This window comes from Sphaerodactylus townsendi, linkage group LG06 (assembly GCF_021028975.2).
Source record: "Sphaerodactylus townsendi isolate TG3544 linkage group LG06, MPM_Stown_v2.3, whole genome shotgun sequence".
Taxonomy (NCBI): Eukaryota; Metazoa; Chordata; class Lepidosauria; order Squamata; family Sphaerodactylidae; genus Sphaerodactylus; species Sphaerodactylus townsendi.
The window spans coordinates 51,292,656-51,320,147 of NC_059430.1; the positions used below are offsets into that span (position 1 = coordinate 51,292,656).

At 41.4% G+C, this 27,492-nt stretch overlaps 1 protein-coding gene across 1 annotated transcript in view; it reads left to right on the top strand.

The window, feature by feature from the left end:
• The window catches only part of RASSF9 (Ras association domain family member 9), a 49,670-nt gene extending 46,495 nt beyond the window's left edge, over positions 1-3,175 (top strand). Inside the window, exon 2 of the mRNA XM_048502124.1 lies at positions 887-3,175. Coding sequence (XP_048358081.1) covers positions 887-2,150 — 1,264 coding nt within the window. The 3' untranslated portion in view covers positions 2,151-3,175. The remainder of the gene's footprint in view (positions 1-886) is intronic.
• The last annotated feature ends 24,317 nt before the right edge of the window (positions 3,176-27,492 follow it).

Consider the following 27,492-nt stretch of genomic DNA (forward strand, 5'->3'; position numbering starts at 1 on the left):
GTTACACACTATGGCATTTACTCCAAGATACCTTTCCCACTAGGGGCCTTTCCCCACTTACCAATTGTTGCGGGCCAATCTGGCAAAATGACCCGGGGTTCTGCAGCACTCCCCACGGCACCAGCAACGGCAACGCAGCCACCCCGATTCTGGTGCTCTTCCGCCCCCTTAGCGCATGTCACTTTTGGACCTGGTCGGAAGAGCAACATTTTGGAGTTGTGTGGAACATTGGCAGATATTAGTGCTCCGCAAGGAACAAGCCAATCAGAACAGTAGGTGGACCGGCAACGTTATGATGACGTGTGCACGTGTTGATGACAAAAAAAAGAGTCCGTCCTTCAAAACGGCGCACCAGCCAATCAAAACAAAGACCCGCCCTTTGATGGCTGCGATTGCTGCGGAACATGTGCTCTTGGGGAGCGCTGCAATTCTGACCCCGCATTCTTTAGGGAAGATTTCCAGAAGAGCAAAATGATGTGAGGAACAACTCCGTGGTCAAAAGCTGCGGAGTAGACGCCCTTTGGCCCACAACAATTGGTAAGTGGGAAATGGCCCCACATTAATGTCCTCCATGTTTCTACTATATGCTGATGGCAGGTTGTAGTTACTACTTGGTAGGTAGATTCTAAGTGCTAGGCACAATTCTTCAGGCATCTACAAAGAAGTTACTTCTGCCTGGAGTTTCTTCTTGTAACTTGATATAGAGATAAGTATTAATGGACATGCATTTCAGCACAATTATCTGGTTTTTTTTAAAAAAATCATTCACTATTTTTCTTAGTATTGTTGTCTTATGTTGTTAGAGATAAACATGTTAAATATCACAAATGAATATCAGTGTCACAGAGATGCAATCCATCTATAATCTTTCCTTTTTAAATTCTAGATCTCCAGTGAAAGACATGGGTACTGGTGAACGAGAAATCACAGTCTGGGTCTGCCAGGAAGAGAAAATTGTCAGTGGATTGACAAAGCGCACAACTTGCACTGATGTAATTGAAGCTTTGCTTGAAGAGCACCAAACCTCTTTTTCAGAAAAGAGGTTTCTCTTTGGACAACCCAAGGACTACTGCATAATAGAGAAATGGAGAGGTTCAGAACGGGTCCTTCCACCTCTGACAAAAATGCTGAGACTTTGGAAAGCCTGGGGGGAAGAACAAACTAATTTGCAGTTTGTGCTGGTGAAGTCAGATGCCTTCCTTCCCTTTCCACTGTGGAGGACAGCTGAAGCTAAGATGATACCCAGTCTGGAAAGACAATGGGACCTTAGTCCAGCAAATTACATGAAGATGTTGCCAATGGACAAACAAAAGAGGATTGTCAGAAAAACTTTCCGAAAACTGGCAAAACTTAAACAGGAAGGAGTTCTGCAAGAGAGGGATAACATTGAAACACTCATACACTTGATCCTGTCTCAAGATCACACAATTCACCAGCAAATCAACAGAATACAGGAACTAGATTTAGAAATTGAAAAGTGTGAAACCAAATGCCACCTCCACTGGGTTGAAAGTGAGGGAGAAAACTACGTTCAGAAATCTTACTTAATGGCTTCTAATAATCCTGAAAAGCAAATGGATTTGCCTCACAGCCATCAGCAGGGGCAGGAAAGTCTATGTAAAAGTGAAGGGATATTACAGGTGGAAGAAGGACTGAAACATCACAAGTTTTTGATTGAAAAACTCTCTGTTGAAATTGAACAGGAGCTTCAGGGGACTAAAACAAATGGAGATGTGTGGCCAGAGGAAGCCTTTAAGGGTGAAATGGAAAATTTAGATTTAGACAGTGTCAAGAGTGAACTGGATAACAGCATGCAAGATGCTTTAAGGATCCATTCTCAACTGAACTGTGTACAGCAGGAGCTAAAATACAGAGACTTGATGCTTCAAAACAAGGAAAAGGAATATCAACTTCTTGTGGAAGAGCTTAATACACTGTATGCTAAAGAGAAAAATGAGTGCAGGTACCCATCCAGTGAGGAACAAGAAAATGGCAATGAACTTACCACCAAGACATTCACAGGGACAGACCTTCTTCTTAAGGTGACTAATTTAGATATAAACGACACAGACTCTGATACTGGAATCAGTTCCACGCACAGTCAAGACTCAGAGACAGCATTAGGGGATGTAATATTGTTGGCAACATAGTTCAAAATGCTAAGATAGAAAGAAACTGTAATATCCCTGGAGAAAAGGTGATTGATAAGGTAGCTTCTTCTATTGGTCATACTCCTGGTAGTGTCATAACTTTGAGGTTAAAACAATCTCCATCCGACAATGGGAAGTAGTAGCTAATTCTCAGCTATAAAGAGAAAAAGATACAGACACGAAATACTAATATGACTAATTTAGCTTCTTCTGTCTTATCAAATTTCACATTGAACATTTTGTTTTTAAATTAAGGTTAACCAAACCAGCTATGATGAACCAAAATCTAAGCCCACAAATCATTAAAAGTGGCCACCCTATTTTTTAAATCCACAGTGGGTTCACTGAGAAAACTGCTTCTTTTATTTTACATACTCATTTACATGCAAATACAATGCATTTTTACACTTTCAGGAAAGATGTCCCCATCATTGTGTCATCCAAAGAATCGGTGTGGCTATTAAATTCATACAACACAAGCTTTGATGCCTGTGCAAAATAAATCTGTGTTAGGACACACTTTTCAGTGGAGTATTTATTTTTATTTTATTTTTATTGGATTTATATTCCAACCTTTCCCAGCCAATGTCAGGCTGAGAGTGACATACTAAGGTTAAAGTATCATAATACAGAATGTAAGTAGCTATTCCTTTTTGAACCACGGAACATATAAATGCTAAGGAGCTTGTTACCCTTCAAACCTCATTTGGCAGTTACTATAGCTCTGAGTTGTAGTATATTTCCATTTTAACACTATTTTCCTTTAACACTATGATGATAAGGAACAGTTTCTCTGCAAAATGTATCATATCATTGCTACAGCATGAAGCATTATAACAATCAGTGGGTGGAACAGTGCCTTAAGGCTGAATAAGTATATAATAGCTTTTTCATATGTCTATCTCTTTTTGATACCACAAACAAAAACAATATATGCATTGTATTGTCGAAGGCTTTCATGGCTGGAATCACTAGAATGTTGTGGGTTTTCCAGGTTCTATGGTCGTGTTTCCAGTAGCATTTCTCCTGCTGTTTCACCTGTATTTGAAGATGCTAGCCACAGATGCAGGCGAAACGTCAAGAGAAAATGCTACTGGAACACAGCCATACAACCTGAAAAACCCACAACACTCTAATATGTGCATTCTCTGTGTGTATATAATATAAAATTTAGGCAAAAATATTTTTGATCTTTTTTTAAAAAAAAAAAACTCGGCCTGTCAAATCTATGGCCTCCAGGTTTGATGTAGCACACCTCAGCTTTGTTCTGCGACCCATCAAGAACCTGGTGGACTTCAGTAAATGGCTGTCAAATCAGTATTCTTAGGAGACTCACATAAGAGGCCTGTTTCCAATGATGAATCAAAATGCAGCATTTTAGATGGGTAAATGAGAGCATCATATGTGTTTTTAAAGAAAACTTCTTTCTTGCATTCTGATTTGGTGTTTTTATTTCTCCTATAGATCAACTTTTTAAAAACTTTTGAAAAAAGAATAACTATAAACTTATTAATATGACTTGGAATTTTTTTCTGAATTGTGCAGGCTATAAATTCTGGATGTTAAAAAGAGATTTTTGTATACAGATATCTCTGCTGTCTGCCTCATTTTTGTTAAAAAAAGTGTGGCTACATCATTTCATATTCTATTGAATGCTTCAAGAGAACATTATTTAGTTACAGACTGTGCTTGTAGTGGAGACACAGATTTTTTAGGTTTGTAATAATTTATCAATTTAGGTTTGTAATAATTTATCAATGCCTCTAAACATCTAAAGTCTTTAATGCTGATAGATTAGTGTTTCGTTATTTGAAAAAGTCCAACTTTATTTTGTTAAATTTATTTTCAATCTTCACAACTCTAACAAACTGCAAATTACCAGTGCACAGGGGCTCCAGGTGCCACTCAAGTGCTTCTTCCATTAGGGATTAGGGAAAAAATGTAGACTAGACTTGTGAGAGAACTTCTTAGACTGAGTGAATTTCTGTTATACTGCAGGCCTAATTTAGCACCTAAGCCTATACTGGCTAACTTAGAAGTAAGTTTCACTATGATGGGCAGCCCAATGCAAAGGGCGGGGTGGGGTAGTAGAGTACCTCCTCCAGTGGAGTTTCAGATAGCACAAGAAGTGGGGGGAATTTAAAAAAATTCCAGTTGCTTTAAAAATACCATTGGAAAGACCAACTTATGCCTTTGTGTGGTACAAGTCAGCTACTGGCATAGGGGGCATCGGTTCCACTCCCAGGATCGCCCCTGGAATGCTGGAGAAGCCTCCTGTTGTGCAGGAAAGATTACACTGAGGAAAATTTTCTAGTTCCTGCTCCACAGTGCCCTGCTGCCAGGGTAAAACCCTCAGTGCCAGTGTCCATGACACTTTGCACAGGCACAGTTGTGTCACAGGTGCCAGAGCAACTGTTCCGCCACTTCTAGTGTAGCTTCACCACCCCTTTTTGGATTGCACAGTAAATGTACTTCCTTCAAGGTAGCTCTGCATATAGAATTGGTTGCCTGCTTTCCATTCATTTGCCCACCCCTATGTAGCATGTCAAGGTTATAGTTTCTGCCTTCTTGCCTCACAAGGGACCAGAACCCTGGGTTGTTCTCCATTGCAAGTCCCACTGAATACAATGGAACTTGTCTGCCTGGAAATGTTGTTACGTTACTCCCATTAACATATCATGTTTTGATGTGTTTCTAATTGGAAGACTCCTGTACTTTGAAAGCTGTTGGGCTATATCTCATGTTTAATATCATCTTATTCTTTACACTTGTCATGAAATGTTGTATTTTGTCACTACTTTTTGAATAATTCGGAAGAAGCAGCTCAAGGGCAATTGTGCAGGAGAAAAACTCCCAATGCCATAGCCAGATATTGCTGTAGTGTATTTGTGTACGCAACATGTCAGACTAAACCAAAAAGAACATTGTTTGTATGAAGAGAAGAATTTGCATCAGGCCGATAGCAGCTGTCTCTAAAGCTATTGTCTGTGATCCAGCAAGAGCTAGTGAAGTTTACTTTGTACTGCTCAAGGAAGTGGCAACAAATAGGCTTGAATGACTTGGGCTTCTTTCTGTTGCAAGGTCTCATTTATGGGGAATGTGTTTCCTTGTTGCCACACATTTCTTCCCTTCTGTTGGATCTAAAAATGGGGGGTGGGTGGGAGATGGCATGCATAATCCATATTTTTCCATTGCCCGATGTACAAATCATCCTTCAGTCATGTCAAAGTCTAATTAAAGCTAATGGAATATGAATCCCAATTCAAAGCATATTGATTCATAAGTAAGTTCCACTGAGTATAAGGGGTTTTTCTTCCACCTTTGGGAGTGTAGGGTAGCCTTTTGCATGTTGATGTTGGTGAAATTTAGTGAACTGTGGTCAATTTTTATACAGCATGCTGAATTTTCTTAGGTGATTTATCTTTTTCTTCACTACAGTACATTAAGGGGGGGAGGAGGGGAGAAGACCAGTAGTGATTTTGCAATCAGCTACCGGCTTGTTGGATAAAGAAAACAATTCTGGTCCTTCTGGTATATAAAGCATGGACAGTGTAGTCAAAGGGCATACAGGGATGTATAATGCGACACTTGGAAAGGTTCAGACTTTTCTTATTCGTATTACACCTCACATTCTGTCTGAAATTAAATTCCACATAACATTGGCTGGACTTACTAATGTGTTATAGTTATGTAGTTCAGATGCGTAGCAAGTGGTCATAGATGCACAATGGTCTCAGATCTTTGGGTGAAGGCATATGTATTCAAGAGCAGGACTGAGGAAGGACAGTGTTGTTAAAATGCTGTTACAGGACAAGAACAGTGAAGGAGAGTCTTCACAAAAGCTGTTAAACTCAGTAGAGAGACATAAAGAAGTTTTCAGTCCAACTCAAGTGAGTTGTGATTCGGTACTATTGAAAAAAATCAATGAGACTTAATTTAGTCAAGTCCACGTATTTCATTAAATTTAACAGGAATTAAATGCAAATGTCTTTGAAGTATTTGTAACCAGAGGTCAAAACCTGTTTATAAATCATCTCTTCCAACATCTATGTTCTGCTCCTGGAATATATACAAAATTCCGTAATTTCTCTTTTCAGACTAGAGGCATTTAATTTAAAATATTTATGCTCGCTGACAGATATCCTAGGGGCTTTTTAAAAAATCTAGAGTATCTCCTCAGTACATAATATTTAGTCACATAGAAATGTTCATGACAATGTAACTAGAGTTTATATTATATGTATTTTTCAAAATAAAGTGCCTTAAAAAACAAAGTTTCAGGAATTTACTTTTGACAATGTTTTTGCTTCTTTAACTCTCCTTCTTTGTTATATATGAGAATGCATGCTAAAATTTGTTGACTCTGGGATTCTCTGCATTTATCTGCCTTCATAACGAGCCAATACCCCTGGAAGGATTGTTGTGGGAGGTTGACAGTTTCTTCCAACAAGCCAGTGTCCCATAAAACTGGCTTAGCACATATTTGGGGATGATGTTCATAGGCAAAAGTTATGACTATAAAGTACCATTTATTTCAATACGACATAATTATACATTTAACTCTACCAATGCCGTTGGCTACACTTACAGTATTTGTAATGGACTGGATCATATCCACATGTTATGGCTGCTTCCCCTGTCTCTCCAACTATTTCTATGGACCTATGGCAGCCTACATGCCCAGATGACTTTAGGTTTATGCCATTTTATTCACCAGCTTCCCGTCCCCTATAATTAATTGTTTCAAATTTCTACAAGCCTGAGGGATCCTCCAGATTTGTAGAAAGTTCTCTTTTCTGTTGCTGTGTGTCCAATCCATGGATTTAGATATCTGCAGATTGGATCACACTTGACTATTAAACATATAGATTTATATCAAGACACATAAATCAATGTGATAAGAGGAATAAGTACATTTTATAAAGGTCAGTGGTTGAATTGAATTGAATCATAAGCTGGTTGTTCTCAGCATTTTTAATATAAAAATATAAAGGTACGCAGGTTTCTACAACTAAGGAGATGTGATTTTGATAAACTTGTTCTGTACTGTTCACTTCCATAGACAACACAATTTATGTCTGCATTCTTGATAGCTTAAACATATGAAATAAAAAGTAAAATACTTCCTTATACCTTTTGGTTTTATCTCTTGTCTTTAAAACCCCAAGGAGGGCTTGCCATACGCTTGTTGCAACTTGACAGCATGCAGTTATTTGCAACCAGTAGTAAGTTTCAAACAGTAGACATTTGTGGAAAGGGTCTCCTCACCTTCCTTCTGCTTCCCTAAATTTGTCCTGAAATGCTGCTTCTAAGGATGGGGGTTGCTCAGAAACAACATGAGGGGGCAAGTTGTTGGTACTGACAACAATTGCCCCTTTAATAGTGAAAACATTATTCAGAATCCGAACCTTAATCTGATTGTTAAAAGATGCATGGCAGGATTTAAGGATGCAGAGAGAGTCAGCAGATCTTTGAAATTCCCTGAAAAAATAAACCCAATGATAGCATGGGCAATGTTTTAATGTCACCAGTACGAAGCATTTCAGTCCCTTCAAATAGGGAAAGTAAATGTCTTCAGCTGGCATAAATGCTCATCATCATCATTATCACCATCATTATTAATTCAGTTTGGTAGACCACCCTACCCCCGAAGGGCTCAGGGCGGTGTACAAGCCAAGCAAGGACAATACATTACAACTAAGAAAAAACAAATTGAATAATCCCAATTAAAACAATACACTAAAAACAGTAGCAGCAATAACCCATCAACAATTAATTAAATGGATGACGTCTGGTACTAAACCCCCAGGAGGGGACTGGCAGATGTTCAAATAAGTAGATGGCACATAGCGCAACAGACAGAGGCAGCAGCCAGCCCCCCCCCAAAAGCCCGGTGGAACAGCTTGGTTTTACAGCCCCTGCGAAACTCCCCAAGGTCCCGCAGGACCCTACCAGATGGAGGAAGAGCATTCCACCAGGCAGGGGCCAGGGCCGTAAAAGCCCTGGCCTGGGTGGAGGCCAGTCTTTAACATACTGCAATAATAATGATGAGCATTTTTACAGAGCAATCCTATGCAGAATGTCGATGTCTAATGTCCATACATTTCAGTGGGATTACACTGGAATAACACTGCAAAGTAGTGTTCAAAGTGGTTCATAAACTCTAATCATTACATGACCCTTGCAAAGTATATGTAAGCTAGTGCTCTAATTCTCGCACTGCATATGGGTTTAAATATATATAGATATAGATCCGCACACTTTGTGTGTGAATCATTCATATGAACTAGGATTTTACTGGGTCAGCCGTTGTTCCTTCTTCCCACCTACAACACTCCCTTGGAGGGCTGAGTGAACAAGTGTATTTTAACTTGAGTCCCCTGATGTATGCCTGATTGTGAGTCTCATTGCCTACCCATGACCTTTCACTTGTCGGGCATACTGTGTAACTAGGCCATAAATCATAGCCCTATTAGAACCCGCACCCCACACACACAAAAAGAGAGAGGAAGTGTTAAATAACCCCAGGGCTCATGCCTGTCTTCTCATTAATTTCAGTAGCTGGCTGTAAAAAAAATTACAACTATAAAGGAAAATCAGAACTATAACTGTCTGTGCCATATTCAGAAGCACTCAAAACAGTGAATGAGAAGGTGAAAGGTGGTTTGCTGACTTACCTTAAGAAAAAGCAATATCAAAATATGTCCAAAGCTGTACAAGTTTAGTCAAACAGATTTCAGTTGGAGATATTTACCCCTATGCTTTCCCACAAAAACAAAATTCAACAAATACATTGAACTGACTGCATTCTTGATTGTGCTTTAAAAGTATAAATTCTAAGGATTTGTTTACTGCAATTCCATTTAGTTTTCTTGCCTTTGACGATATCAATTTAATTTTGTTAATCTTCCTAGTATCCTTCCTGGTTACTCCACTGACTCATGTTCACTTGAACATTCACTAGTCTGGGCTAAGGAGTTTTCTTAATGTAGTAATTAAACCATTATTCACTATGAAAATTGCATATGTGCTGATTTCTTAAGTGTTTTGTTTTTGTTTAGGCACTGGACAAACTGGTTCTTTTACAATGCTTGCCGATGTTGTAGTAGCAAATAATTGGTTGAGAAGACAGCTGAATCATATGCTATAAAAGACACATCAACAGATCTTCATATCGGACCAAGATTAATTTGAATATTTCCAGGAAGCAAATACAAGGAAGATGAGAGTGATAGGGCACAGATAAAAATGGAGTACAGACAGAAGGCTCAACATTAAGTGCTTTTATAAAAGAATATTCAGCCAAGTAGAAATCATGGGTGTGCTTCAAAGAATTTGATCATTATCTGAATCCAAATAATCCTTCATGCCCTATAGGACTTTGGGCTTGTGATTCTTGAACAGTAAGACAGCCAGCATGGTGTTAAGCATGTAGTGCTTAAGAGTGATTGACTCTAATCTGAGAACCAGGTTTGATTCCTCACTCCTCCACATTAGCTGGTGAACTTGGTTTGCTTTCCCCACTCCTCCACAAGAAGCCTGATGGGTGACCTTGGGATAATTACAGTGCTCCCTCAGCCCCACCTACCTCACAAAGTGCCTGTTAAGGGAGAGGAAGGAAAAGAGTTTGTAAGTCACTTTGAGACTCAGTACAGGAGAGAAAAGTGGGGTATAAATCCAAACTCTTCTCCTAAGCCACTATGCCTTACTGAAAATTGTTCTGAAAATGAGACTTCCAAAATCAGATTGTGATAGGGATCTGTTCTTTAAAGGGAAAAAGCCTTCAGAATAGAACTGGCATGCCAAGTTCTCCAGTTCACTTGAAGCCTGCCTTTTCCCTCGAATCATCACTGTAGTTTGGATCAATTTACTAGAGGCAAATTAGTCATTCTCTATGGAACCTATAGTTCAGCTATTATGCATTTGGCATGAGGAAGTTTTCTTCTGCCTACTGAGAATGTCAGTCAAAGTGCAAAGGAAAGCAATATGGATGCACAGTTCAGTACAGATCTGTGCCTATCATAGTTGACAGTCATGTTATCCTCTGCAGTCAGAAAGAAGCATGTAACTTATACAAGTCGGAATACAGTAGCAATATATACAACAATAAAAGATCAGGAACACAGGAAAATGAAAACGACAAGTTGTATATAACTATGCAAGGCATGTATTATGTAGTACTGTCATGCAAAATTGAATCATAGATTACACATAAGTAACAGGTAGTATAAATACTTATCTACTATACAATAATTAAAGGGAAAATAAACACATAATATATCATCAACAATGTCTACAGATCAATGATGATCTTCATCTGTGTATTCCAGTATAACAATTCTTAAGTAATATATTAGCACAGTCAAACACTTGGTATAAAGGAGCCAATAAGCTCAGCTGGTAAAAGCCAGAGTTCTGTGGTCTGAAGACATGATGTCATACTCACAGTTACGAAATGCGAGTCAGGTAAGTGATATTGTGGAAATCATGCACAGGTGTATCTGATGATGTTGAACGAATGATCGTGAACTGACTGCAGCAGGCAGCAAGGTCGACGAATGGCTACGAGCGCAACCAGCAAGGAAAGCGTCGGGTGGTAAACAGCAGTGGGATGCCTGGAGCAAGCAGAGAGCGGCAAGTGGAAGCAGAACGTGTTGTACGCTATGCTACGTTTTCACCAAATTTTCTTCAGTGCCTTTGCTTGACATTCTTATTAGTTAATGTGGAATAAGATTTTTTGGTCCTTAAGAAAATATAGAATTTCCCTATGAGATATAATGCATTCAGAAATATCTATATACAAATTTGTTGCTACTATATATAACTGTTCAAAATACAATTCATTCATCAATATTACATATATTACAATAAATAGCAATAAATATTTCATATTAATAATAACTTATAACTATCTAAAGGATATATATTTACCTACATCTTAATTAGTATGAACACTTGTATAGACCGAAAGTATTCTTAGTAATGTGAACATACCATGAATCTATGTAGTGGAGATAGATAATGAGATCCAGGTGTCTGAAATTTTCTTAAAGTGCCAACTTTTACAAGTAACAACTCAAATCTAGTTCTTTGGTAAGACCTGAATGGTAACTATCTAATAAATATATCCACTTGGCTTCATGTTGTAATAATATTCTTTTGACATCCATTGTTTCTTCAGAATAAGGAAATAATAATTTATGAAGCATCTGACTACATTAGCTATTGATGAAAAAGCAATATTTTGACAGTAGCCCTTAGAAAGTAATTCAGCCCTAATCCTGTCTTTAAAGTAATTTTAATTCTTTAGCCCACTGAATAGTATTGCTCTATATATTCTTTTTTTAAAGACAAACTTCTTCAAAAAAGTGAAGTATATTATTTTAAAGGAACAGAAGCGTCTGCAAGGTTAAGTTCAGTTCTGGATTCTCTCCAAGAAGTGGCTCAGCAATTTTACCCTCTTTAAAATGAAGATAAAAATATATTATTTGCCTTGACAAACTGTGAAACATTGTTAAGACCAAGCATGCAAGTCAACACAGTAGCTTGGATTAAAATTACTTTGACCTTTGTACACCCCAAAAATGTTGTGTATCATATTGGATTTCCCCCCTGAAGTATTTGAAAATGCAAATTAGCTATGATTGGCTTTGCAGTTGACTAGAGAGCTAGAGAGGAGGTGGCACCACCCTTTCCTGGCCAGCTATTTCTGAGCTCCTCACCATTCTCAGCTGCTTTTCTCCCATATATGAAAAAAGGAGAGTTCCCTCCCCCAAAAGTGTGCATAACCTGCAAATAAGCAGAAGATCACTGGAGTGGTTGCAATATTTGAGTAGGACCTGGGAAACTTGTGTTCAATCCCATCAGACATGAAATTCATTGGGTGTTCTTGGCAAATCATTCTCTGATTTCTGTGAAAATAAAATGGAGGAGGGAGGAATGATATATACTAAGGAAGAACAGGGCAAAAACATACTAAAAATAGAACAGCTTGGGGGAAAGTAATTTTGAGTGGGAAATAGTTGACCAAGGCCCCTTCCGCACACGCAGAATAATGCGTTTTCAAACCACTTTCACAACTGTTTGCAAGTGGATTTTGCTATTCCGCACAGCTTCAAAGAGCACTGAAAGCAGGTTAAAAGTGCATTATTCTGCATGTGCGGAAGGAGCCTAAGAAAGGGATAAGCAGCCCTATTTGCTGGTCTTCATTAAATGCTGTCACATTAGGAAAACTGGGAGGAAAGAATTATGGAAGTACATAGAACTACATGCATTATAAAACTACATTTAAAAACATATGAAGTGGAATGTTCTTTAATATGTAAGAGTTCTTCCCACATTGATTCGTGGTGTTCTTATGCTTATAAATCTGACATAGATTTTTAGATGTTTAAAATTCAAGGAAGTAAACAAGGACAAAACAAAAACAAAAAAAGGATCTTTTATTGCTGGCAGCTCACTGGGAGGTGCCTTTGTGAGAGAAGACATACACAAATTGTCTTGCAGAGAAACATTCTTAGTGATATGAATGAAGCCTCTCCATCCCTGCTGACTCTTGATTACTTTCTTAGGCCAAGCTCCTAAGAAGTAATCAATAGCCTGTAAGCTAAAAAGCCCTGCATCAATTCTTCATCCCCATGGCACCTTACTCTGAAGCTTTTGACATTTACTGTAGATACATTTAAATGAACTTCTCTAACAGACTCCTCAAAAACATCTTCTTGGGCCTCCACTTGACAATATCACCTGGCTTGAATGTGTGTTCCTCAATAGGGAAAATGGAATCCTTTAGATTCCACTTTGTATAGGGATGCAGCGACCTAATCAGATGTAGAAGGAACCAGGAGACCTATATCTTTGCTTTAATTTGTTATTCCTTCCACCAGAAACTGTTTGTGGTGAGTTTTATTCTGTTCAGTATTGTTGAGAGTCCTACTACAATTACTGTCTTCAGGACTACTGTTCACTTGGCACCATAAGAATATTGTAGAGGGGGAAAATGTAATAATATTGATGGTTCTGATATCAATTTACAAATTGGGTTGAAACTGGAATTTCCTAGTTGCTGAAAATCATAGAGGATTGCTATCAGTATCCAGTAAACAATGAATAGCTCACCAAATAGCAATAAAGCCCCCATGTATCATTAATTAAATGTATACTTGGATGAAAAATAACAATGAAGAAGACCATGGTTGAATTTTCCAACATTATTTCTTGGTTTTATGTTGCCTGTGAGTTCCTTATCTATCTTTTAACGACATAGTACATTGTTTTTTCTGTAGCTCACACAGTTGAAGACCCAGACTTCACCTGATAATCATGTAGTTCACTTATAGTCTTGTTATGTTTTGCTCGTTAACATACTATAAAGGGATATATGATTTAATGGAACAATGGCTTCCATAATTTAGAAATATGTTATTTCAAAACAAGGGCTGCCATAGTCACTTTTGGCCACTGTGCACAGTTTATTTATTTGTTTAGCTTATTTATATGCCACTTTTCTCATGGCACACAGGATTTAAAGTGCTTTCCAAATTTTAGAGGAGTTGAAAAATCTAAGATGACCCAGATTTAAAATTCTTAAAGTTCTAATACATTAAAATACATCATGCTCACACCATATTTTTTTCAAAAAAGAAAAATACAGTATCAGCAATAAACAACTTACAGAGCAAAAAAATATCAGCTATCCGAAAAATTAAAACAGAGAAACAAAACATTAAAAGGTGACCATACACATCCTCTCCCAACCCCAGTCTTAGGTTGCATGCTTTTAGATCATCTTGAGGCAAGGGGTAGAGTTACAACCTTGCCAATAAAATGAGGAGCTTGCAGGCTGTGGCCTTAGATCAGGGGTAGGGAACCTTTAACACTCAAAGAGCCATTTGGACCCGTTTTCCATGGGAAAAGAAAACACTTGGAGCCGCAAATAATTTTTGACATTTAAAATAAAGATAACACTGTATATATTGGGGTTTTTTACCTTTTACTCCGCTCATTCTGAGAAGTGCATGGATGCGTCCGCCTTGCTGCCTGCAGGGCGGGCAAGGATGGGGCCAGTGGCTCGGCCTCGCCGGCCGCCGGGAAAGCGCCCGCCCTGCTCCAATGGGGCAGGTGAGAGGGGAAGCCCCGGCGCGGCCCAGCCGGCTGCGGGCAGTTGGTGCGCCTGCCCTGCTGGCTGCAGGGTGGGCAAGGATGGGGCTAGCGGCTCGGCTCGTGGAGCTGCAGTGCAAGGGCAGAAGAGCCGCATGCGGCTCTCGAGCCGCAGGTTCCCTACCCCTGCCTTTGATGATAACCAGCTAAAGATTTGATTGAATTCAAATTTGTTAAGTTTGATTAAAGTATTTTTATTTATTTTATTTTTGTTTATTTATTACAGGACTTTTAGGCCGCCCATTCCCAAAAGGGCTCAGGGCGGTGTGGAGCTCTTTCCTTTCCCTGCCTTATTCTCTCCTTCTCAGCTATTTACTAGCCTATCTTTTATCTGCCTCCCATCTTTAGGTATACTTATTATGCATTTACTCTATTCACATCCAACCTTTCTCCACAGTTGGGACCAAATAAGCATAGGCCGTTTCCGCATGGCCCCCCAGGCGCCCCCACGCTGGCAAGAATTCTGCCGGCGTGGGGGCGGAGGCAGTTTGCACGCAAGCGTGCGAGCCGCCTCAGGGGAGGCCGGCAGACGACAGGCGGCTCCGCATGGAGCCGCCTCTGCCCCCTTCCCTTTCCCTCTCACCTTGTCCCCGTCGTCGGCCTGCTGGCCTCCGAAGCCCCGCCCATGCTGCCCTCCGACCTCCAGGGGTTGGAGGACAGCGAGGGAGGGGCTTCGGAGGCCAGCAGGCCGACGACGGGGACAAGGTGAGAGGGAAAGGGAAGGGAAACAGCGTGTTCCCGGCGGTGCTGTTCGCACCGCGCCGCCGGGAAGACGCTGTTCCCTCAAAAACAACCCTTTAAAGGGTTGTTTTTTAGGGCGGCCTGACACCGCCCTGAGGGAGGAGAAGGGCAGCCAGGTCGGCGCTGCTGCGTTTCAGCAGCGCCGCCTGTGCGAACGGCGGCCTGGGGGCGGCATTTTTATCGCCCCTAGGCCGTCGTTTTTGGCCCGTGCGGAAACGGCCATACATTATTCTCTTTGTTTTATTCAAACCCCTGTATGGTAGGACCTCTGTGTTGAAGATTAGGGTAAAAGTGACTGGTCCAAAATAACCCAGTGAATTTCCACAGTAATATGAAAGTTCAAATCTGCATCTTCCAGGCTGTTTCCGCACAGCCCAATAACAGCGCCCTAGGGACAATAAAAACACCGTCCCTGGGACACTGTTCACCTCCTGAATACACGCCTCCTGGCCTCTGTCCCTGCAGCCGTTGCTCTGGCCATGGGGGCGTGTCCCCTTGCCTTCACAGAGTGACAGAAGCCAGGAGGAGGTAAGGAGGCCATGTGGAGCCTGCTCCACCAGCTGTGCAGCCAGCGGGGCTGTTTGTGCAAACGGCCCCGGGGCTTGCATTGCCATGGTTCATGCCGATGCAGCCCCACTACTCTGGCTGTGTGGAAACTGCCCCAGATCCTACTCTGAAGCTTTAACTGCTAACCACACTAGCTTTCATAGGGTGTCTGCTGTTGTAGAGTAGCATGCAGCCAGACATAGCTAGGGTTGCTCACCTCGAGCTGGGACCTGGAGATCTCCCAGAATTACAACTGAATTTCAGTCAGAGATTTATCCCACAGAGAAAATGACTGTTTTCGAGAGTGAACTCTATTGCTTCATATTTGACGAGGCCTACCTCCTCTCTCCAGGAATCTCTCAAAATCTCTAGGAATGTCTCAGCCTGAAGCTGGCAACCCCCGTCAGGACTGGCTACAATGGACAAAATAGCCCTGAAAATGACTCTGTCCTCCCTCTGCCTTTTTGTTCACAGAAACCCAGCTTTGAATACTCTGGTTGCCCAGCAACAGCCACCAAGGGAATCTATACCTTTTAGTTGCAGGCACTCATTTATTGTTTAGGGATTTCAACCACCTTTTTTAGATTTCACATTTTTCTGCAAAACTGAGGCATTTATAAAAAGATTTGTCTTGTCTGTTCACTACTTCAGTCTTAGCATTTAAGTAAGATTTGGCTGACTTTGCTATTAGCATCAAGATAAAATATGTGCCATTCTAAAAAGGTAAATCATTAGGTTAGACTTTTCTTCCTCATTAGCCTAAAATAAAAGATTGTACTTCCTGAATTTTCTAGTTTTCAGTCCAGTCATAAACTCTGTAATGTAGTTTTATAGAGATATCTATGATTCTAATGATACAATAAATAAATGTCGTCAGTGGGATTAATATTCTGGTACAAAATCCAGTCCTTTGAAATTAAATCCATGCACCTAGGTTTTCTTGCTGACTATTGGAATGGTACTACTCTAGCTTAATGATGATCAGATATCTCCTGCCCTGTAACATTTGGGATTTCACCTATTCCTGAGGATACAAGGAATTTTATGGAGTATATTCTAAGGAGTAAAAAAATACTTCCCTAATCAACATAAACAAAGGGGAAAATGTTTTCCATATCTATGAAGAAATGTTATGTGTGCACACTTCAGGATTCTGCAGTTCTTAAAAAATATTCAAACAAAAAATATTCAAACATTACTAAGGCTTGGCAGTATCTGCCATATACAGACAGGTGAACTTATTGTAGATATTTCACAGTTCAAAGGTAATGAAAGATTACCCAGGTCTTCATTAAGGTTCACCCAGGTCTTCATTAAGGTTCTCTAACATTAAAATCTCTAAAAGTACAGTTTTTAAATTGCACTTCATAGCCCTTCACTGACCTCAAGTCATGAACAAACTACAACACACCCCTTTGGGCATGAACCAAAACAGACAGACAAACAAAAACAAAAATCCACTAACTCTGCTTGTATGATGGAGCCACAGTGCTGAATAGGAAAAGCAAAGTTTCAGAGGTCATGGGTTTACACATGAGGTATCCTGATGTTAATAGATACGTTTCAATACAAATATCACAGTTCCACAGGCTGTGGAATACAGTTCCACAGGCTGTTTTCAATACAAATATCACAATTCCACAGTTCCACAAAACAAGGGACGTTGAGGAAATTATTAGGAAAAAAAGATGTCTTTTAGAAAATGGAAGTCCAACTTAACTGATAAAGAATACCAGAGAGAACACAAATGGTGGCAAAAGAGAAGCAAGTTAGCTGTAAGGGAGGCAAAAAAGGATTATGAGGAACGCATGGCTGTGAACATCAAAACCAGCAACAAACAGTTCTTCAAGTACATCAAAAGCAGGAAGCCAGCAAGGGAAGTTGTAGGCCCGTTAGATGACAAAGGAACAAAGGGTGTGCTAAAAGATGACAGGGTGATTGCAGAAAAGCTGAATGAATTCTTTGCATCTGTCTTCACCCAAGAGGAGGTGAGGAAAATTCCTGCACCTGAACCAAGCTTCTTAGGAGGCGAATCCGAGGAACTAACAAAGATAGTGGTAGACAAGGAAGAAGTTCTGGCAGCCATTGATAAACTAAATGCTACCAAATCCCCTGGCCCAGATTGCATTCACCCAAGAGTTCTTAAAGAGCTCAAGCATGAAATTGCTGATGTTCTCACTTTAATATGCAACTTATCCTTGAAATCAGGCTCCATCCCTGAAGACTGGAAGATGGCCAATGTCACACCAATCTTTAAGAAAGGAACTAGGGGGGACCCAGGAAATTACAGGCCAGCCAGTTTGACATCTGTTCCTGGTAAATTAGTAGAATCTGTCATTAAAGATAAAATTATAAAACATGTACAAAAGCAAGACCTGCTGAGAAAGAGTCAGCATGGCTTTTGCAGAGGCAAATCCTGTCTTACAAACTTACTAGAGTTCTTTGAGGATGTAAACAGGCATGTGGATAAGGGGGAACCAGTGGACATTGTCTACTTGGATTTCCAAAAGGCTTTGACAAAGTTCCTCACCAGAGACTATTGAGAAAACTCAGCAATGAAGGAATAAGAGGGGAAGTCCTCCTATGGATTAAAAACTGGTTGAGAAACAGGAAGCAAAGAGTGGGTGTAAATGGGAAATTCTCACAATGGAGAGATGTAGGGAGTGGTGTCCCCCAAGGATCCGTATTGGGACCAGTGCTCTTTAACCTATTCATAAATGACCTGGAAGTAGGGGTGGGTAGCGTGGTGGCCAAGTTTGCAGATGATACCAAATTATGTAGGGTGGTGAGAACCACAAAAGGATTCTTGAGGAGCTCCAAGCGGACCTTGATAAATTAGGTGAGTGGGCTAAGAAATGGCAAATGCAGTTCAATGTAGCAAAATGCAAAGTGATGCACATAGGGGCAAAAAATCCAAACTTCACATACACGCTACAGAAGTCAGTGCTATCAGTCACAGACCAGGAAAGGGATTTGGGCGTCTTAGTTGATAGTTCCATGGGAATGTCAACTCAATGTATGGCAGCTGTGAAAAAGGCAAACTCTATGCTGGGGATAATTAGGAAAGGAATTGACAATAAAACTGCAAAGATTGTCATGCCCTTATATAAAGCCATTGCGACCTTGCCACATACTTGGAGAATTGTGTTCGGTTCTGGAAGCCACATCTCAAAAAGGATATTGAAGAGATAGAAAAAGTGCAGAGAAGGGCAACGAGGATGATTGAGGGACTGGAGCACCTTCCTTATGAGGAAAGGCTGCAGCGTTTGGGACTCTTTAGTTTGGAGAGGAGACGTCTGAGGGGGGATATGATTGAAGTCTATAAAATTATGCATGGGGTAGAAAATGTTGACAGAGAGAAATTTTTCTCTCTTTCTCACAATACTAGAACCAGGGGGCATTCATTGAAAATGCTGGGGGGAGAATTAGAACTAATAAAAGGAAACACTTCTTCACGCAACTTGTGATTGGTGTTTGGAATATGCTGCCACAGGAGGTGGTGATGGCCACTAACCTGGATAGCTTTAAAAGGGGCTTGGACAGATTTATGGAGGAGAAGTCGATTTATGGCTACCAATCTTGATCCTCTTTGATCTGAGATTGCAAATGCCTTAACAGTCCAGGTGCTCGGGAGCAACAGCCGCAGAAGGCCATTGCTTTCACATCCTACATGTGAACTCCCAAAGGCACCTGGTGGGCCACTGCGAGTAGCAGAGAGCTGGACTAGATGGACTCTGGTCTGATCCAGCTGGCTTGTTCTTATGTTCTTATGTTCTTATGATCTCTTATGGATCTTTGCTTCCAGCTGAATTTTCAAGATTTCATGCAACACTAAAAAATACTTGCAGTCATGTTTCTAGCAAAGCATGCAGAATTCCTAATCTGTTTCTGTTGTCATTCAGCTTGATCATGGCAATGATGGGTTGAGGATTATTTCTCATATGAATCAGCTTTTCAAGAGATAGTTTAGTGGCATTATATCAAAGCAAGGAGCTGATTAGACTGGAAGGGAGATAAATCTTGGAGCCTAATTCTGAACTCAGAGGAGCTGCCTGTACAAAAGGTATCATAGTTGTGCCTCTATGAAGTCTGTGTATGCAAGATAAGGCTAAATCACATAAGAATGCTTAGAGCTCTGTTTTTGTTGATACCAATATAACACAAAGGCACAGAACAGCAATTCTAGCGTATGAGTATTAAAGCCTACAAGAAACAATCTTTAACTATGCTCTAGAACACTTTTTAAAAGTCTAATAATAGCAACCTTGGTATTTTAAATGAACGCCTAGTTTCCTTGATATTCATACATTTGTACATTTAGCCTTTTAATAAAAGAATATTTGTAACTTAAATCCAACATCCTTGCTGTAGAGACATAAGAAACCTCTTTTTTATCCTTCAGTAGACACTCACACAAAGATGTTTGCAGTCATTTTCTGAGAACAGATATAGTTTTCATTTTCTCTCTTCCTCTCTGTGTATGTGTGTGAGTGCACTCACACACAAAGAGCTCTAAACAGAAATAAAACCTGAGCACATGTGATAGTATTTATGCCTTGGTATTTATACCCTCACCCATACCTTCCCATTTTCAATTGTTTTCATAGAATCCAGTCACAAGGGCCATCTAGTCCTCCCTCCATTGCGTAAATTTGGATCATAAGATCTTAAGGGCTTGCCTTCTGTGTATAATTCTTTGAAAATGTGCTGTAATAAGTAATTAAAGTATAATCATCACAGTTACGCTCAGCACATTTGTCTTAAAACAGGTTGCTTATATTCTGTTTTTTTAAACCAAATGATGCTGTATATAAGCAATACATCTGAATTCTCTGTTAATTCCATACCACTTATCAAGAGTAATGATCAAGTCTTTCAAACGTACTAAGAAGGACTTTTAAGATGACTCCATATTTGGCCATGAGCCTACATTCATTTGAGTAGAGAAACTGATGCCATCAGCAATACTCTATCTAGGGCAGTTTACATAAGTATTTTTTTCAGATCTTTGCAGATGCCTCAGGAGTGGATTTATACTTAATAAAGTTTTAATATTAATTTTAAAGGGAGTGGCATTGGCTAATATCCAGTTGACTTGCAGGAAATCAATCCTTCAGTCTCAGCATTAAAGGAGTCTTCAGTATGATGGAACTATGATGGATCCAGATAATGTTTGGCTGATGATAATGAGGCATTGCTTATAACAATGCTACTGTGAGCTCTTGTGGTACTATAGGAAGCAATTTGCCATGTGTTCTGCTGCAGGCCATACCAGTGTTGATTGAAATTATGGAGCATTTATGCTTCATGGTTTTTGGTCAATCAGATTATGTGAAAGTGCCATACCTACTACTAGAATGAAGTCTGAATTTGAGCCCACCCTTTTCTTATACACAAGGGCCGACTAGTGTCTAGGATGTCAACGATACCTTTAAAATAATATAGCACAAATATTGGGAGAAGCTAATTGAATTAAGAAAGCCAATAAAAACTCAGCCCCTGCCATTGCAGCCAAAAGCGGGGCTGGCAAGTCCCAAATGGCGAGCAGCATGCATGCGCGTGCTCTGCATCATGTAAAGGGGAGCCCGTCACATGACACAGGAGGGGGCGGGCAAGCATATTTAAGGCATTGCCTAGCATGCGTTAGCCTCTTTCAAGGCATGACAGCAAGCAGAGAGCTGCTTTCTTATAGCTGCCAGCTGCATGCTTTGAATTGGCTTAGGCCTGAGCTGCAGTTATTCCTGGAAGAACTTGGGCAATGTTTAAGGTGCTCTGGAGTGAGCCGGGGCACCAGACAGTGACGTAGGTATAGATTTTTTATGGGGGGGGGTCGGGGCGAGGACATGCCCCCACCTGCCCCTGGGGGAGTGGCTACATCTCCCCAAGCCCCGCCCCTGGCCTCAGTGATTACAAAAGCAGCTCTCTGAGGCCAGGGACAGCAGACTCCCCTGCCCCCTGCCTTGCCCTGCCCCCCCCCACTGGCTGGGCTCCAGGCTAGTAGCCAGCAGTCCCTTCTCCCTGGAGGGGTAGCTAGGGAAAATGGAGCCTGGTGCAAAATCTGAGGTTTGCCCCCCCCCCATGGGCGGCTGCGGTGATGCTGGAATCCACCCCCAAACAGCATCACTTTCCATGTTTAAATTAGGGAGCCCAGATTCTCCTTTTAAATCCATCTTAAAGGGAGAATCTGGGGTCCCCAGTTAAAACAACATTGAAAGTGATGCTGTTTTGGGGTGGATTCAGTGGTGGGATTCAGCAGGTTAGCACCACTTTGGCAGAACTGGTTGTTAGATTATTTGAATCCCACCACTGGGTGGATTAACCTCTATCCTGAAACAGCATCACTTTCAATGTTTAATCTGGAGACCTCAAATTCTCCCTTTAAATCCATATCAAAGGGGGTGAATTTAAAAGGAGAATCTGGGGAAAATTGGAGGATGCCTGCTGTCAGGGGTGCACTTGTTAAGCTAGCAGCACCAAACATTCAGAGTATCTTTAGGAGACTCTCCTGATGATACCACCCAGGTTTTGTGAAGTTTGGTTCAGGCGATCCAAAGTTTCGGACCTTCAAAGATGTAGCCCCCATCTTCTATTAGCTCCCATTGAAAACAATGGGGGATGGGGCACCCCCTTTGGTAGTCCATAACTTTGGACCCCCTGAACCAACGTTCACCAAACGTGGGTGGTATCAGCAGGAGACTATCCTGATGATACCACCTAGGTTTAATGAAGTTTGATTCAGGGGGTCCAAAGATATGGACCCTCAAAGGGTAGCCCCATCTACTATTAGCTCCCATTGGAAACAATGGGAGATGGGGCACCCGATTTGGGGGTCCATAACGTTGGACCCCCTGAACCAAACTTCACCAAACTTGGCTGGTATCATCAGGAGTGTCATCTGACGATAGCTGCTAGCCTAAAAACTGCGCCCTCTGTAGGCAGAAAACAAAAAAACACTTTAAAATACAAAAAAAACACAAATGGAGGGTGGAGCTTCAGACATGCAATGGGGGTGTTGAACCCGAGAACCCCCCCTTACCTACATCCTTGCACCAGAGAACGCTCAACTGGAGGGTTCCTGAGAGGGTTGGACACTTCCCATTTCCCCTTTTTTTGGGAAGGGCTAGGGGCCAGGGCTGGCATGGCTCCGCCGCCTAGGCAGGGGTGTCGGTCACTTGTTTCTCACCCAACCCCCCACCTTTTTTTCCATCATCTCTTATTCTGCCCAACAACAGAGTTGGGGCAGGCATGGTGGAGGTAGGCAGTCGGGCATTGAGTGGCAGACCTGCCTAGGGGGCATTAGTGGCAAGTAAAAGGGTGGATTTACCCCCAATAACTGTTTCATTTTTCTTTTCCCTGTACCCAGGTTCATTTCTAGGTGTGGGGCAACAAGGTTAGCATAAATTGCAGACTGGCAAAAGGGGGCATGTTTAAGTGACTGTCAGGGGTAACCACCACTACCCCCTTTCGCTGCCCCCCCCCATTATTAATTCAAGTTATGGACTAGGTTAAGCAGGTTAGTTCAGGAATACTTAGAGCAAATTGTTAGGCTGTTAGTTCGTAGTTCGTAGTTAGTTCATAGTGGCTTGTTCATAGTTAATAGTTGGTTCATAGTTAGTGGCTCGTTCATAGTTAGTTCATAGTTAGTTGTTTGTTCATAGTAGTACTAGTTAGTTGAGTGTATTTTCAATAATTATTGGGCCATTGCTCGAGCATGGCACCCAAGAAAAAGTCAGGTAACCGCTCTGACAGAGGGTCAGGCCAGCCAGGGCTGGGACCAGATCAGGTCCAGTTACCACACCAGCTCAATAGGGGAGAGCAACACATCCTCAGTCCCGCTGATCCACCAAAGGTCCAGTACGTCAGCCCTCTCAACTGGTGGGATCAACAGCCTCATCTGGCCAACTGGTTCCGAACCATTTAGGGGGGCCAGGAGAGACAAACCACCCATCATCAGTGGTTGGCTCACCCAGGGCATCTCCTTTGACTCTGTATATGGGCTCGTCTGTGGCAGATAGTTGGCTAGGGCCATGTTCATGGGGCTGGCTGCAAGTCATTCCAGTTAGGCAGTGATAGGCAGAAGCCCCTTATTGTATTTCATTCCTTTCAATAGCCCAGAATGAACTGTAGGGCCAGCTTCGGTTGGCTTAGCTCAGCAGGGTCCATCATATAGGGTTCCGGCGAATGGATGTTTTATTCAGGGGCTGTCTAATACCCTCAAGTACCTGTCCCAGTGTCTTGGGAGCAGGGCTACCCCAGGTTCATTTCCCCCACTGGCTGTTCCTCCTCCTATCAGGAAGGTGAGTCCACCTGCAACTGAGCTGCCAGCACCAGCAGAGATCCCCATGACATCCAGGGTTGCTGGGTACTCAGGTGATATGCCCAGAGGTTAGGGTAGGAGAGGACAGAGGTCCTCTCAGTGCTCCAGTTCATCCAGCACCTCATCCTCCGGTGAGTCAGAGGAGGACTCAGCACAGGCCATGGGGTGATTTTGGGTGCTAGGAGTGCAGGTTTCCCCTCTTCTCCTGTGGCTAGCTAGGAGGCAGAAGCCCAGTGATGGCATGCAAGGTATGCCTCCTGCTAGCATTGGCTCTGAGCTTCATGGGACACTGGGAATCCTCCTGGGTCCCACTTTTACAGAAAATTTAGGAAAACTTAACAGGTACTACATGGATATATTCCAGCTTCTTCGGCCTGAGGTAGAGCAGGGGGTCTCTGGGTCATGGGTCAGCAAGAGAAAGAAGGGAAAGGTGCGCAGAGCACACCTTCGATAAATGGTTGGAGGGTGCGTTGAGTATTTGGCACTGATAGGGTTGGCCTTCCCCCTCAGGGCTTGGTACCTATTTGACACACATGCTCAGGGCTCACTCGATAGTGGGGGACACTACCACCTTAGAATGCAATGAGGCATTTCGTAAGAGTGCATCTCATTGGGTGGGCCAGCGTTGGGCTTGATTCACAACCAAACCTGAGTAGTTATGGTCCACCCTCTGGTAAAGGCACAAGGGGAGGGGAGCCGCAAGGGGATGGGCACCCTGCGGGATTCAGTCCGGCTTGTGTGCTGGGATTTTAACCAAAAGGGCTGCTGGCGTGTGTAGGAGAATGAAGTAGAAGACAACAATGTGGATCAGTGGGAAGGAAATGTCATGAAGCAACAAATAGATGGATTACTGCATGCTTCTTCCATGAGTAAATATGATATAAATCTAATAATTAAGTTTCCAACATGCAGAAAAAAGTTAAAACAAGGCCAAGAAGACCACAAATTTCTATCTACGTCACTCCTTGATAACTGAATTTGGAATTGCTTTTTTTGTAAACTGGTCTACAAAAATACTTGTGCCACAGTGGCAATATAATATCTGCTGATAGTCTAAGATTCAGTTCCCAGTATTTCCCATTAAAGAGATTAGGACATAGGTAATGTAAAATATCTCTACCTGAGATTCTGGAAATCAACTGATAATCAAAATGAACAACTGTGATGGATCAGTATGAGGCAGCTTCATGTGCACATATGTACACAAAATGAAATGCAGATGAAACAAAGAGTTATTTGTGTCCCAGGTACAAAGAAATAAGGTGAAACTGGGCCTCTTTCAAAACCTAATAACCATTAATTTAGCAATCTCTACAATTAATACTGTTAAAAACCAGCTTTCAGTTAACAACTATTGTTCCATTGGTGCTTTCCAACTTGTCATCAAGAAATTAAGCAAAAAAACCCTTCTATTATGTATCACTTTGCTACCCGAGAAGGAAAGAGATGCCGAGGGTCCACAATAACACACAAGGCAACAATGTAATGCCTGGATAAGATGCAAGTGTTGGTCAGGGCTTTTCTTACAACACAATTGAATTTGGATGACAAATGTGTAAAATTGTGCAGTGCATGTTTAGAAGTTGCCCTGTATTAATTAACTTTAACTTTCCCAGAGTCCTACAGTTGCTGGGAACTTCTGGCTGGGAACTTCCTGGAGATTTGGGAGGATGGAACTTTGGGATAGTGGATTTTAGAAAGGGGAGGGACCTCAACAGGATATAACACCATTGAGCCTACCCTGTGAAGCAGCCATTGTCTCTAGAGGAATTCATCCAGGTCATCTTGAATTATAAAAGCAGGAAATCTTCAGGTTCCAATCATATCTCAGTCCCAATCTTTAATCCTCAGGGGGCAGAATTTGGCCCCCTATGCTGCAACCTCATGACCTCATAGGAAAAGAGTGGACAGAGTTATTACCTCCCACAGGCCAAGATTAAAAAGCGGGGGAAGGAAACACAAATCAAATATCACACCAAGGGGGGCAGAATTAATGGTAGAGCCATTGAGGAATCCTCTTCGACACTGTGTGTCTCAGTTTGATGCTTGGCTTTTGATATTGTCTGTCAAGAGAGGCAGGAGGTATGCATCCTTGCTTTCTATATAAGTTCACTAGTAGTAGGCCTTTCTTAGAAGAAGCAAAATAAATACAGTGCCTCAATAGGCACAGCAGGTTGGGCCCCATGACTCACATGAGGGTGTTGATTCAATTATTGAAGACCACCAGTTTAGATTATCTTTCTTTCCAGTGATTCAGTAGAATCAGTGGAAGATGGATCAGGTACTTAAAGCTGGAACCCCATGAGATGCAACTATATTGGGGGATTTGGAGGTAAGATTCCTATAGGAACTTTGCCTTTATGTTTAATAGGGTAAGATGTCATTCAAGGTCAACTACTTTTCATCATTGACTTAAAAAGAACACCCAAGAATCTTTACCTAAAATGATTGCCTCAGCATTAGCAACTGAGCTTTTAAAGATCAGACAAGATTATTAATGTAGAATTAATGTAATTTGCCATAAGCCTTTGTTGCCACAAATCTCTTCTAAGAAGCTTTGTTTTCTAATCTTTAAATTTGACCCCCAGGGGGGTTTTAAGGGTTTTTTTCTGAGGGAATACTATAGTTGATAAAAGCAGTACTAGAGCCATAGTGGTAAACCGAAGTGTATACTGAGGAAGACAGAAACCTGAATGGCTAAGAAAGTCAGCAGTCCGGAGAATTGAGGATTAAAATCAAACCAGAGGTACACCTTAATCTGCAGATCCTTAACTTCGTAGGTTCCTTGTCCTCCCATTATAAGTAGTTCCATTTTATTCAGACTACTTTAGTTTATTCACCCTTATGCAGTCCATTACTAATTCCAGCCCATACTAGGAGATTATATTGTTATACATCAGTCTCATTAAATGTTGAGCACAGTACCATCAATATTCTGGAGTCACCACTCAGAACCTCTAGATGAAATTTCCCAAAGGGTTTTCCCAGGTATTGTCACAAGAGCTCAGAGAGATAGTGGTACAAAGTGCTGTCGAGTTGCAGCTGATATGATAATCCCTTAGGGTTTTCAAACAAGAGACGTTAAAAGATGGTTTGTCACTGCCTGCCTGATTAGCAACCCTGGACATCATTGATGTTTTCTTATCCAAGTAATAATGGAGGCTGATCCTGTTTAGCTTCTAAGCCTAGGTGATCCAGGTCAGATCACAGAGAGATACCTTGTTTCTTTTCTCTTTTTTTGAGATCTACCCCTCTGGTTATCTTTGCCTTTTCTTGCTTTCCTTTAAATTTTTTTAAATGCTGTGAAAAAAAGACTGTGAAAAAGACAGTAAATTATTTTATTTTAGCAGATGTGGATGTACCAAGTAGCACAAGTTGTTAACTACACAAGCTGGTAGTCTACACAAGGCAGAAGGGAACTACTTTAGAAGAAGAAGAAGAGAAGATTTTGGATTTATATCCCCCCTTTCTCTCCTGTAGGAGACTCAAAGGGGCTTACAATCTCCTTGCCCTTCCCCCCTCACAACAAACACCCTGTGAGGTAGGTGGGGCTGAGAGAGCTCCGAGAAGCTGTGACTA